This window comes from Pleuronectes platessa, chromosome 9, assembly GCF_947347685.1.
Source record: "Pleuronectes platessa chromosome 9, fPlePla1.1, whole genome shotgun sequence".
NCBI lineage: Eukaryota > Metazoa > Chordata > Actinopteri > Pleuronectiformes > Pleuronectidae > Pleuronectes > Pleuronectes platessa.
Genome location: NC_070634.1, coordinates 17,302,543 through 17,316,528, shown reverse-complemented (window position 1 = coordinate 17,316,528; position 13,986 = coordinate 17,302,543). Strand labels below are relative to the sequence as shown.

General features: G+C 40.8%; 1 protein-coding gene across 2 annotated transcripts in view; it reads right to left on the bottom strand.

Moving 5' to 3' along the window:
• negr1 (neuronal growth regulator 1) overlaps positions 1 to 13,986 on the bottom strand; it is a 133,846-nt gene that overhangs the window by 66,191 nt on the left and 53,669 nt on the right. For both annotated transcript variants that reach the window (XM_053431189.1, XM_053431190.1), the window contains exon 3: positions 3,312 to 3,437. In XM_053431189.1, coding sequence (XP_053287164.1) covers positions 3,312 to 3,437 — 126 coding nt within the window. The remainder of the gene's footprint in view (positions 1 to 3,311; positions 3,438 to 13,986) is intronic.

The window sequence follows — 13,986 nt, the reverse complement described above, 5'->3', positions numbered from 1 at the left end:
CCCACTCCGTCTAATGGCGTTTTTAAATTCAGCTTTTATTTAAACTAGTTCATTCTGAATATTTGTATTGACATCAAAAGCCTGGCTGAGAAGCTGCAGGGTCAGAATGATTGCACTACAATGTTCCCCAGTAGTTGTTTTTTCAACTGGTGACTTAGCTGCAGGACTGGAACAGTCGGGGGTAAAATCCTGGCTCAAGGGCACATCGACAGTGCTTGATAAGGGGAAGGAGAGCATGAAACGTTCACTTTGCATATCCAGATCTCACCAGCTGATAAGGGGACGATGGTTTTCTTGTCTTAAGAGCTGATATTGTGCAGCTACCACCCCAATAACTTTTGAAAACTTTATGGCCAACTAGATTTTTTTTTATAGAACTAAACAAAACAACATATTCTTTAAACCCATTAAGCCACAGACATATGTTGGCCCTATTCCTTCTCTTAGTAGCCTGTCAACAAAGATGATCCGTCTCTTACAAGCATTTGCTTCACTTTACATATCTCTCTAATTGGAGAATATGCATTGACTTTATATGCATACACGCTGAGCCAAATTATCGCCTCGATAAACAGCTTATGGCCACACTTCACTGGATGCACAAATTGTATTATTAGCTGGCAGTTTGCTGGTTGGCAGGATGGAGAGAGGAGGAAAAATGCAAACACACAAAACATTCAGAGTGGGAATAGGAACTTGACAGTCATTCAGGGCAATTTATCATTCTGTCAAACTTCACTTGACTGCCGCAGCAGAACTATCTACAGTGTGAAAAATCCCCACCCCCATAATGGCTCAGTGTTGACAAGAGTCAGGCAAGCAAATGAAAGTTGCCATGTAGCCAGCTTTGCCACTTCACAGCCATTTCACCTGCTTGGCCTCCTGTCAATGAAAGTGATTACGCCAACCGAATAGAGAAAGACGAAATCCCACTCCCGGAAGAGTTAACGGATCATGATTTATTTTTGTTTAAGAACTGTGGTTCACGGTTTAATTTATTTAAGATTCTGTACAATTTTTAAAATACATTATAATGCAAAATAAAAGTTGAAAAATTATATCCTATTTGTCTGACAAATTGCCTACAAATTCACAAGGTTTTTGAATAAATCATTAACAAAGTCACTGATACTTGTATGTTGAGCAGTGACCAATAGCCAGGAGAGCTCACTATAGTGGGATTTATCAAAATACATGCAAATTAGGGGGAAAAAGGGACAACATTCTCCACAGCACCTAGCAGCATCTCAAATAAAATTGAGGCAAACAGATACACACCAGCACATTTTCCAATTTCACAAGAAGCAATAAAAATAATGTTTGATAGTTTCCTTTGGAGATTTCATTTGTGTTCAACTTGCAAAATTGCATTTCTTAATGGCAGTTATGTATTTTCAAATTGCACAAATTGTCAGTTCCAGTTTATGTCTATTTCTTCAAACATTTCAAACATTACTGACTGAAGTAAAAACAAAACTAATCTTGGTTGAAATAACAATCTCCAGGCATTTTAGTTGTCAGGAAACACAGGCAAAACAAATGACTAGACACAGATAATATATTTTTCCCATAAACAACAACAGTTCTTTTTAAAAGTTACCTAATAGTTATAATGATTTTGAATGACCTGTTGGTGTTTTTAGACCCTGTCATTTTGCTATTGCTGTTAAAGGAAATCCAGGTCTTTCACCTCATAAGCTTTGCCATAATTTGGGTCATTCATTAATAGAACTCACTTTTGGGGTTAGGTTTTCTTTTCTTCTTTTTTTCTATTGGTCAAATCGGTCAGACCTGCTGTATTTCTACCTGATATAAATATTTCCATTTGCTGTGATTGCATGTTCACGTTGCCAGCCCACTGGTGGGAGCAGACTGTTCTGCATATCCAACACATTTAATGGAATTCCATCAATAGGTAATTAGCCTATTACAACCTTTCAGTTGTACCCCGTCCTTTGGACAAATCACCCCACACTACAAAAGCCAACTCAAAGATCCCAATTTCAAATGGCTTCTTTTCTGATGTACTGGGAGACAGTCTGTGATTACATTTAGTCCCGGGCCCTTTCATTTGACCAGCATATCATTTCTTCCCTGGCACACTTCAAAGTGTGGACACTTCAAAGTAGAATGAGTGACTGCCATTTGGACTCTGCGGATGGCCCTTTTGATCATCTTCTGAAAACTCCCCCAATGCAATCAGGGCAAGCTCGCCAGAGAGGAGGATTTGACAGCCATAAGATAAATGCAGTCACCCTCACAACTAACAGATAAGCACAGCAGGCTCTAATCCATTAATATGAAAATGAGGGAGGACTAGAAGTGGCTGGGTGGGTGTTGTGCAGCAACAGTTAAATGCATTGGAATGAGTTTTCAAAGGAAGGAATCAGGAATTAAAGCACCTAATGGTGTATGTGTGGCCAAACTAACCAAACACCTAAATAAATCATAATGATAAAAGTCAAGGCATTCTTCGATAATCCACCTTAAATAACTACAAACTGCCAGAGCAAATTGAAGCGCTCCCTGTAGGGATGATAGCCACAATTTTTATTCTTTAACTTGTCAATACTCGTTAACACATCTGATTTAGTGGCAGACAGATGAAAGCTTTTTTAATGTGGGATTGAGCAGTCTATGTATAAACCTGAACTTTGGGTTACCTATATTAATGCGGTCAATAAATTTAGAAACATCAGTAGCTGTTTATTAAAGACTAACAATATGATGCAGCCACATTTCATGCAATTACTTCATTGTAAACCTTGCTCCAGGTATACCTTAAGGCTCTGGCTAAGGTTGCCTGGAAGGACATGTGATATACAGGCGAGTAAACAAGTATTTCCCTTATCTCACCACTGTATCACTGCAGCTATATTTACAGCGGAGGATAGACTGGTGGTCATATTCATAACTGATAACACACAGAAACAATAAATCAGCTTCTGCTACAGCCTTTAAATACATGGAGCTAAACGGCCCTGCCACTGCAAGACCCCACTGACAATTTACTCAGGTCTTACCCCCTCCATATTCCTCTATGTTCACTTGAATACATTATTACGCCAACCCCCCACAACCCTGGATATATCCAACCACATCCATCTCTTGCTGCATCCCTTCCCCCCCTCCATCCCTTCATCTCCAACATAACTAACAGTACACTCTCCTTCTCATTCTAATACCTATTGATCCCCTCCGTGGCTCCTCATTTCCTCTCTCAATTCATCCATCCATCCATCCGTCCGTCAGTCTATTTATTCATCCATCCATTCATTAGCATAAGTAGAAGGAAGGTAAAGTGAACTCACCTAATGGGGTGATATGTCTCCAGGAAAGGGTTGGTTCAGGTTTCCCACTGGCTGTGCAGATGAGCGACACGTTGCTGCCCTCGTTTACCGTGATGTCGGACGAAATGTCATATATCTTGGGAGGAACTAGAAGGGAAGAGAAAAAATAATACATAAACAGGATTAACATTTCATATCTGCAACATCCCTGTTCTTTCACCGGTAGCATATGTGTGTAGTATTGCATAATTGGGAAGGAAGGTAAATGGGTGTCTTAAAATGAAAAAACATATTGAACCATCACGTTAGTCAACATATTCATACTCAGGTTGCAGTATGTATAACCAAAACAGGGGTTATTTTTAACAGTCTGACAGTAAAATACTGGTTAGGCTAACAAACCAACTAGCGAGCAAACGTACCAGTTCTCCCTGTTCCAACCTTATGTCGAATACTTTTTCATTTATACCAATTCATCACATCGAAAATATATTTACCAACAGATATGTCCAATAATATGAGGAAAAATTTAATAATTTCAACAAAACCGGAGCAATAGAACTCGCTTTGCAAACCAAGCGAGTTCTCCTCAGGGAGACCTGCAGTAAACTTGCCTGTCGCTACAACTTATCGTTATATACACAAACGTTATTGTGCACACGCAGATCTTTGGCATTTGGTTCAATTGAGCTTTACACTGCAGTGGTTTTTCATTGCCCAATATGCTTCTCATTTAGGTTTGTACCACATATCCACAAATCACCCTTCCTCGCACATAAAGAACAATTTGCACTGAGCTTAATGAATACTACACTGTAATCTGTTTTCGCTCAAGTAAAGATTTCACTTAACGAACAGAGGGGTGTCTTTGCAAAATGCCCCAATTAAAGATTGTTCAAGTGAGCTACTCTATAATGAAATGTGCAAAGCATCACCTGATAATGAAAGCCCTGAATGCCAAAATCATAAAGTAAAACAGGACACACAATAGACCATAGAGTTCTTAATAAAACCCTTAATATTGAAGGTAAAATCTATCACGAGCAGTGACCACGCTGTTGACCACAACTATGTTTAATACTTCCCGGCAGACCTTGGAACTGTGAGTCAGTCTCGCCCACAAACGCCTCAATTGACCCAGTTACTCAACAAACAGCGATTTATAAGAACAAAACCAGATCTTTACAAATCGCTCAACAATCGAGAGAGATGTGGGCTGTGATTCATAGGGATGGAGCCCGGCAACACTTCAGGTGGTTTGGAAGCTGGGTCTCGCAAATACAAAGTAATTCCTTGATTTTTGCAAAAGAAAAGTAAAGTTATTTGTTCGATGAGGGCATTTCATCAACAGTCTCTGCTGGACATCACTTACAATCATAATTTGCAAGTTTCTGACCACTTAAATCCTCTTGGAACTTTGATGTTAAAAGCTTAGGCTTACTTAGGCTGCTGAAAACCCACAGACACACAAGCAGCCACCCACAAAGGCAGTTAAACACATTTAAATAAGCGCATGTGAAGTCATATGAGCGCACACAGAAAGACACAAATACACACACACACTTAAACACAGGATACACACACAGGCTTATGAGACACTATATTAATCGGTACGATTTGAATCTCTGAGGGAGCTTTTCTGCAGCGGACTGTGTTCTACAGTAATGGCTTCTAAGTCGTCGCTGGCTTCCAACTATTCCCCCGTTGATCCCTCCTGATGCCGAAAACGAACAAAAGAAAAGTTGATTCAACAATTTCCAGAGTTCCACTTTGGATCCACCCAAACACTTTCTGGAGTCACGTGGCCTCTATTGTCATTGAGCTCTGTCCAGTTCAGCTGCAGCCACTTGCTTTGACCAACAACACAGATGATGTACGGTGAAGGGTACAGCATAAATAACGACAACATCCAACATATGTTTAGCACTGATTAATTACCTCCGATTTGTTTGTCTGTTACTTAACAGATATAAATAAAAACTGCAGAATAGATTACCACAGAACTTAACGGACGGATGTAGGATCGGCAAGGGCCAGTTCACACTTAAAATAAACTAGTTCACGTCCATAGTTCATTTTTTATTGGGATGATTTAGGTGTGAAACTTACGATCATGTGTTCAGTTAATAATCGATGGTGTCAAATCATGTCTGCCTGTCGTTCCGGTCCCGTTGAACACTGAGTCCTGCTGTGAGCCCCACGTCTCGTGTTGTACTGAACACGCTGATGAGTTATTTTTCATTCTGTTTAAATGCAGCCTCATAAACTCTGGAGCGAATCAATCAAACACTAAGTCACCTCATGTACTGATGCTGTGGTTACAAATAGGGTTAGAAACCTTTAAATACCACCAACGTGAAGCTTATACTATTGGGTCTTGGTGGAGGTATGCACTCTAATATAGTATAACATATAATCATTGTTATGTATTAAGTGAATTCTCTAGCTCTAATTTTATAGTAAGAGCAAACAGCCTATAGGCATATACAAGGTAATGCAACATCGAAAGGATCAATACTCACATAACTGGAGCCCTCAAACAATTCAAGTAAACAACTTCTATGATTCAGTTATGGTACCATTCCAGTATATAGTCACCCACCGTTACACTGGCCCAGTATGATTTGAGGGAGTGGCCCCGAAAAGCCTCTCAGCACTGGAACTTTCTGTTTTCCGGGGGCATAGCCATTCTTTCCGATAAACAGATCTGGATCTAAATTAGATGAAAGTGGTGGACCCTCACCGGGAGAGGGCCGGAGGTTATGTTGAATCTAGGTTATTGCTTGTCAGACTCTGTGTTTACTTGCTGTAGGACCCCACTGTTGACACATCTCCTCTGTGTCTGATAGCACAAAATTGAAAAGGTTGGGGTTGTCTGCTGATCCTATCTCTCCTTGGAAGGGACTGAGAGGTTTTCAGAGGTTCACATGAAGAGTCTTCAGTTTTTTTCAGCACAAGGCTTCTGTGACTCAGTTACTACACTGCATAACACTGCTCCGTCTGAGAATAACTAGCAAGTCCGGCAAACAGAATCAAAGATCAATGCGTCCAATACAGTCAAACTTGTTTCATCAGTGGAACTGGGATGTCTGTGATGAACAGCAGTGTATTGACAAGACAATGACCCATGCTTTTGTTATATGACTTTAAAAACTATATTCAACATGTGCATTAAAACACTTTGCACTTATTAGAATCTAGTTTCACAAATATCCCGAAATCTAGACATAGTGTCTGGCCCCTCTCCTGCACTGTTGAGCTGTGCAAAGTGCCATCTGCCTTGCTTTGCATTAACTTGGCTTTAAATAAATGCAGGTTTTCTCATATTCCAAGACCAGATCATGAGCTGTTAATTCATTATAACATATACTCTTTTGGAATTGAGTATTTAATTGGGGTTATTGTTTACCCTGTAGCCTGTTTTGCTCGGCTACTGAGAGTCGTTTTAGATCATCAGCAGGGTTTTTGAAGGCTGGTGTAACATCTTCGGCTGCCACAGAGGATAAAATTTCATGACAACTGAGAATGAGATCTTAGCGTCTTGCATGGCAGCCTGCTTTCTGTGCACCCCCGAACTACAGGTGCACAGAATGGGCCGGTGCAGAGATTGACAGGGCCGGCAAAAAAAAAAAAAATGTAATGGTTCACTGATCCCCGGATGCAAGGGAACCACCATGATTAGTCCTGATGGTGGTTCCACCAGCGAGTCTGACCATGAACAAGGTACGAAATGTGTTAAACAGCAAAGCATTACAGAACATGATGAGCTCAATAATATAGTTGGAAAACCTTTCAGAAAAATATATATGAGAGTGTACAAAGGTCCAAATCACTACAGTAACTGTTGAGTTGAATAAATACTGTCATGACAATGTTCCAGAATTGTGTATAAATGCACAGCTTGAAAAAATATTATTCTGCCATCTGTTGCTCCCAATTAAAAAAGTGAAATAAAATAAATAAAGCATCCTAAACAAGTTGAAGTGTTACTAATGTTGCTAGGTTAAAATGCAGATACATTGCAAGCTGCTGAGGGGCCGAAGGACGGACACTTGATATCGAGGCCGGCGGAGGATTTACATTTAGCAAACTCAAACCCATTTGAAACTCTATACGTGCTTATAAGAACATCGCATTACAAAAGTTAAAGTGTTAAGTTTATATCTGCTTAAATATCTCTTGATGTTAAAACCTCTTACCATTAATTTCTGTGTGAATTATAATTGTTCACAGCATATATGCTTATTTAATGTGTGTGTGTCAGTGGTGGTGTGAAGAGCATTCTGTTATTAAGTGAACAAAGTCACAATGTATTTCACACCAGTGCGATGAAACCACACAAATATGCAAAATAACTTGCATACCTAATTACAGCAATCCACATTTAGTAACAGTGGCTCTGCTGATATTTTTTATTTATTCAATGTTATAATTAACTGAAATAGAAAAAATACAGCAGGTTTTATTAGCACTAAAATTCTACTACGCATGTTTAAGGAACTGTATTTGAATGTCAGTGGCAGAATAAGCCCGTTGTTAGTCCCACAACTGCCTCAAGTGCCATTTTTAATTCTTTTTTTTTTTTTTACTTTACTGGAATTGTAATTTGACGACATGCTTTCAGACTGACGCACAGAAAAGCAATGTTACACAGACCCAAATATAAAGAGGCTATTTGTTCCACAGCTTGGTCAAACAATCTCATGGTGTCTGGGTATTGATGTGTCCAATGAGATTCTGAAGAATTCCTCTTACATCTTTGTCGCTGTTTTCAGACATGCACGGAAGTGCGGACTTTTTTCAGAAATGTTCCTGAGGGGATGTCGGGAAAATGTGAGCCCATGTGAGAATACAGCAGGAAAACGTCTAGAAAATTCTCAGGGCATGTTGATGATGTCTTTAACATGCGGCAGGCGTGAAAAGGGAGTGCCACTCAGAACTTGGAAAGACAAGTGATAAGGGCAGAAGCTAGCATCAATGTGCTGTGAACAAAGACACACTGCTTTTCTTCCATGTGCCACGTGCTGCCTCCTACATAAACTACCTAGGCTTCACCTGTCACCTTCCCATTGTTGTGAATGTCTGACACAGAGAATCTCCTGCTGCGTTCCTCCAATGTGAAAAACAAAACATACCGCCCCAATTTCCTGGCGTTCATGTATGAAAACAGCTTTGTAAGGTTGAGTATTATGCTAAACAGAACCACCCGTACACACACTGCTTGTTGTTTTCTTTACGTGCTAATTCATTAAGGATGCCGTGATTGTCATGTTGGCCCATTCCTCTCTAATTTCCAATTCTCCAGCCCCGCGGGCGGTGCTGAGAGTGAGCTGCCTCAGCGGATACGGGAGGCGTCATCTCCCTCCTGTCGGACACCTCGGGTGAATAACTAAGCCACTAATGACGCCACCTTGAATTACGGAAAAGCTTACAGCTGTGCTATGTAAATGCAAGGGGGGTTTCTACAGGAGCTGCGAGGAAGGAAGCATGCAATTCCATGAATTCTGACAGGCCTCTGCAGGATGACTTGTGATACCAAATTGCAGAACCTTGTTACTGGCTAAACCTGCTTCTATCTGGTTTCCAATTAGAGTGCAGAGGGGTAGCCTGGGCCACTGGTAATGAACGGCAGCTTAGGGAGGTAGAGAAGTCAGGGAGAGCTGAGGGGCAAGGGAGGGAGAAAGAGAGAGAAAAAAAAGAATCACCCCATCTCATCTTTTGTAATTCCGATCCTTTATTTGTCCATCATCATAATCCTCCAGTCCAAACACAACACACTGTTATGGTCTTGTTAAACTCCAGATGCTTACTGATCTGAGGACAGATTGTCTTTAATCAATGACGTGTAGCAGTTGGAAATTGGATCAGGGCAGATTTGATGGAAACGGTGGATAAATCCTGAGGAGATCTTTGAATAACTACTTGCATTTCTAAAATCACTCCAAAGCGTTTCCAAACTGCAGGTTGTTAAGAGATGATATTGGAACAGATGGATTATAATATACCTGTGAAATACACCTGTGTGTGTAGGGCCGAAAATAAACCTCAGTAATGAGACAATGGCCACACAGCTATTCCAACATGTTTTCTATCCCCTTTCCTCACTGCAGGCAGCAAAGAAGAACCAACTTCCACTCAGTTAATTGGGTGTCAGACACAGAAGCAAAACCTAAACAGTGACAGGTTATGTTACTCAAAGGGATTACCTCCATTTGTGGTGTCATAAAGCAGGCAGAGGTAATTTGTAGTGCTTAGGTGTGGAAAAAAAGTTCATCCTAGTAGAGAAATCTGACATAATTGGAAACTTCCTTTCTTGGTCATAACAAAAACACATATATTTAACGGCTGGAAAAATCTTGGCCGTCCAATTCGGCGATGTGAGTTTCCTTTAGTGAAGATGGGTGCCTTTCTCTGTCACACAACTGTTTCATGGCCCTCAGGCTAAACAGGTTGACTTAATAGAGTCCTGTACAAAAATCTTCAAAAACACATGCAATAAATGGGAAAAAGGATGACCTTTTGGATATAAAATGTGTTCCAGCGACGCCGACAGCGCGGTGCGTGTTTGTGTCTACGCGTGGGCTCACGAGTTTCACCTCCAATATCCACCGCTGCTCTCTTATAACATTATTAAACATATCAATCCCAATCATTTCAAACAGAAGAACACACACAGCCATGCGCCAATAATAAAAAGCAATAAAAATGTTCAGAGAAAAAGATGTTTTCTTTTTCTTTCCATATATTTGAGCCCAGGAGCAATAGAGGAGATGGACTAAGTGCTGGAATGACACGGCCAAGACATAAAACCTCATCAGCCCTTATTGCTTGTCTGTTTTTGGCATCTCTTCATATTCTTGAAATCTCCTTGTGGCTAAGATGTTCGGTGGGTTTAAAAAATGAACTGAGATGTGAACAGTTGGAGCAGACGCCGACCTGCTAAAGACACAAATAGATTCCCAGCAAGTGCACATTAGCTGATGAACATTATTCCATAATGGTATCATTACATATGATGAATCTTGTGATTTAGCTTATTAATGCAGTGCAGGAACTCGCCTCGGGGTATAATGATTGTGTGGGCACAGTACAGTATAATGTTTTTGAGATTCAATGTGAAAGAAGTGCAAATTGTTGCCTTTAACGTGGGATTCCTCTGGAGTACCTCTTTTCTGTAGGTGTGACCTAGTTGTTATTTTGGCTGCGTGTCTCAATGAGCACCTACACCTCACTGTATCACTGTAAATGCACCTGGCATACATTTTTACCGTACAATCTATTCCCATTACTTCAGCTGTAACCCTGCAGCGATGCTCTTCTCTCAGTTCAGTTCAGTGGCCCAATTGTTTGCTTCAAGGCAGCATTCCTGTGTCTGATGGAAACAGAAATGACCCCAATACTGTGGTAACAATAATAATTTGCTGGTGAGGTGATGATGGCTTTGGACAAAAGAGGAAACATTGGACAATTTTGCCTTGAGCCTTTAAAATGTCCGGGCAATGTACAGATTTAGCTGCAGTCACATTGGGAAACAGTTTTCATTGTGTCAAAGGTCTTGAGTATTTGCTGTAACATCTTATATTGTCAAGAAAAACTGAACAAAAACTGGAAAAGTGTGTATCTTTAGCCTTATTCAGTGCAGTATGTCAACTTTATGAATCTGTAGAACTCATTTTGTATATATAATAACACTAGGTGAGTTCATTAGACTGACAAACAATACAAAATAATAAAGTATTTCACTGTTAGAAAGGCTTGAAACAACCTTTGCTTCTGGCAGGAATCAAATGGAAACGATGAGCACAGTTTTTGTTCAACTTGTAATTAGGCGCTGGTTTATGATGATATGCCTGTCATGACCTAATGGTGCAAAAATAACATGCTTTAGCAAATGTCACAACTGATACATATGATGAGTAACTGCCAATGAGGGTAACGACGCAGAAAGCGCGATTATGGAGAGCTTGTTACCAATTTCATGCACTTGTGGGGAATTTGTGAATTAAGGGAAATCAATTGATTAAAATGAACTTTTCGAAATACCTTGTGAGAGGCAATTAATCTTCAACGAGAGCGCAGCACTGGGCATGCAATTCAAAGATAAGCTATCACCCACTTATTGAAATAGTTTCTAATTTATTCACGCTAATCAGTGTCTTTCAGCCTCGGCATCTTGCTTGTGATACAACACAACTCCTCTGCACGGGCCGCTCTGCTTTCAGTCTCAAGGAGGATCGCCACTTTTTCAATTAGCTGCGTGGCTACAGAGTCTCTTTGATAAGAGAGGCCGAGCATGGAGCTTATTCCAAATAGTTTATTGTCAAAATGAAACACTGAACCTGTCAGAGGGCACGCTGCTTTCCAACAACGAAATATCAGCTGGTGACCAGAAGACGGTTGCTATGGGAGATCCTCAGTGCATCTCAGCTCATGTCAGGAAAGAGAGTGTCTCTCTCTCTTTCCTGTGTGTGTGTGTGTGTGTGTGTGTGTGTGTGTGTGTGTGAAATGGATGATCTGATGTGACGACACAAAGCTCTGTCTCCATCTGTCACTGGGCCTTGATGCAGTGTTAAAAGGTCAAAGTTCAAACTTTAGAGCCCGGATCGTGATTAATGGGGAGAGAGCATTTGGCAGCGAGCACACACTCACTACACACAGTCAAAGGACAGGAGCTCAGCGTGGATCTGCCCTATTCTGAATAGTCACGCCTTAGTTTGCAGTAATATTTATGCATGTGTGGGAGTTCAAACAGACTCAAGTCTTTTAATGTCAGGTTCACGTGTTATTTATCTAAATTCAAGGTCAAAACATAAAATCCCCAACTCCCTTGATGAATTTAATCATAGTCCAACTCAGTCAGAAAAAGGGCACTTTGTATCTTTAGCAGAGACAATCTCAAACATTACAGCTTTAAAATGATAATCCATATAAATATTAACCCGCCTCTGCATTTTCATAAATGTAATTTCATTGAAAATCCACAGTTGCTGCTGGGAAATCAAAACTGTGTGGAAATGTGGAAAGACTTTTTGGGAACAGAAACTGTCAATGATCATACTTGTCAAATTGCCCTTGATAGTTACGATGAGTTTCTTTGAAAATATTCTGGAGAACGTATTATCATCTGAGCAATGTGAAATCCCCTCTTTGTTCATCCACATGACTTTGGAATATTGACATTATCTCTGATCCGGTCATCTGGTAGAAAAGCAGATGGATTTTCAGGGAGTGGCGACGTGTCTGGAAACAAAGACGTTTAACGGAATGAGTATCTAAACACATTCAGGATCTTTTCTGCCACACTCTCTTCCTCCGTCTCTTTCTGTACAGATTTTCTTTGTCTCCCAGTGGTGAGTCATATAAGTCCATTTTAACTAGCTCTGGCTGACAAACAATTCAAGGTTCAAGTGCTGAAGAGGATTAATGATTATTCCCACAGTGTGTGTTTGCATGTGAAAGTGAATGTGTGTGGTATTTGCCTCTCTGTGCGCACACAAAAACCCTGGAGGTGTGCACAAGCAGCAGGGGCTGTTGTCCATGTGTGACAGCTGCCACATTCATTCTCTGACGGTGGCCACTATTGACTGGTTTGCTTCCCGATCTGCCCCCTGGGCTGCTGGGAGAGGTTTGGGACCAAACAACACGTTGGTGATGCGGGGCAACTCGTGGCCACAGAGGGTTTCGGAAAGGCCAAAGTCATGAATATTCAATAAATTGCTTATTATTGAAAACCGTGAGCTTGTACTTTGCAGAATACAGATGTCAATTGCTGCTGTTTTGTTTACACCAGAGTTGTTCAAATATGGATGCTCATATAAAAGACCAGTGACTCTGATTCTAGTTAATAAGCCAGTCTTCCTTCTCCAATTTGCCTTTTTAGGTTTTTGATAATACATCCCCTGTACGCCGCTTTAAGTCTGTTAATAATGACGACGGCTGGATTCCCTGGTACAGCTACGAGTCCAGGAAGCAGACTCTTTAATTGCACTTTGGGCACCAGATGAATTTGCCGGGATCAGACAGGCGGGCGGCACCCCACTGCTAGTGGTCAGTCTGCATCCAGGGTGATATATGCAACAGTGCTGTAGGGCCGGGGAGCACAGCCTGTGATATTTATCTGCCCAATTAAGGCCAGTGTATCCCTGAGAAGTCTGGCAATGCCTCACCCGCCAGCAAATCTGTTTCACAGCCATCCCGCTGTTGATGAAGGTTGTATTGTATGATAAATATTGCCTAGAGAACCGGCCGTGCTTGGATCCACACAGAAGTGAGAGAGCCAATGTCTCTATTGTGATTTACACCTCTGACAACCAACTGTTTAACACCACCAAAAGCCATGGGCTAACACCAGTGGTTGATGAGTATTCAGAATTTAGATCGTTCACACACTCAGCTTGTCGGTCTCATCCTTCAGGAGCTTGCCAGAGTCGCCTACTTGCTCGGAATTCAACGGAAATCATTTTACAGATTATTGCGTTTTCTCTTCACATCACCCTTTTAAGAGAAAGCTGGTGTTCAGCTGACCTGAACGTTACCAAAAGTAACACAAAGACACTTTTATTATTATATATTTTAAAAACTGTGAGAGGGTGTAGATGATTGATACTAGCAGATATAACTTAAGGGTGAACCTCATTTTGAATCTGACATGACATTGAATATAGACGACTATCACTTTTACTTTTAATAATCTACA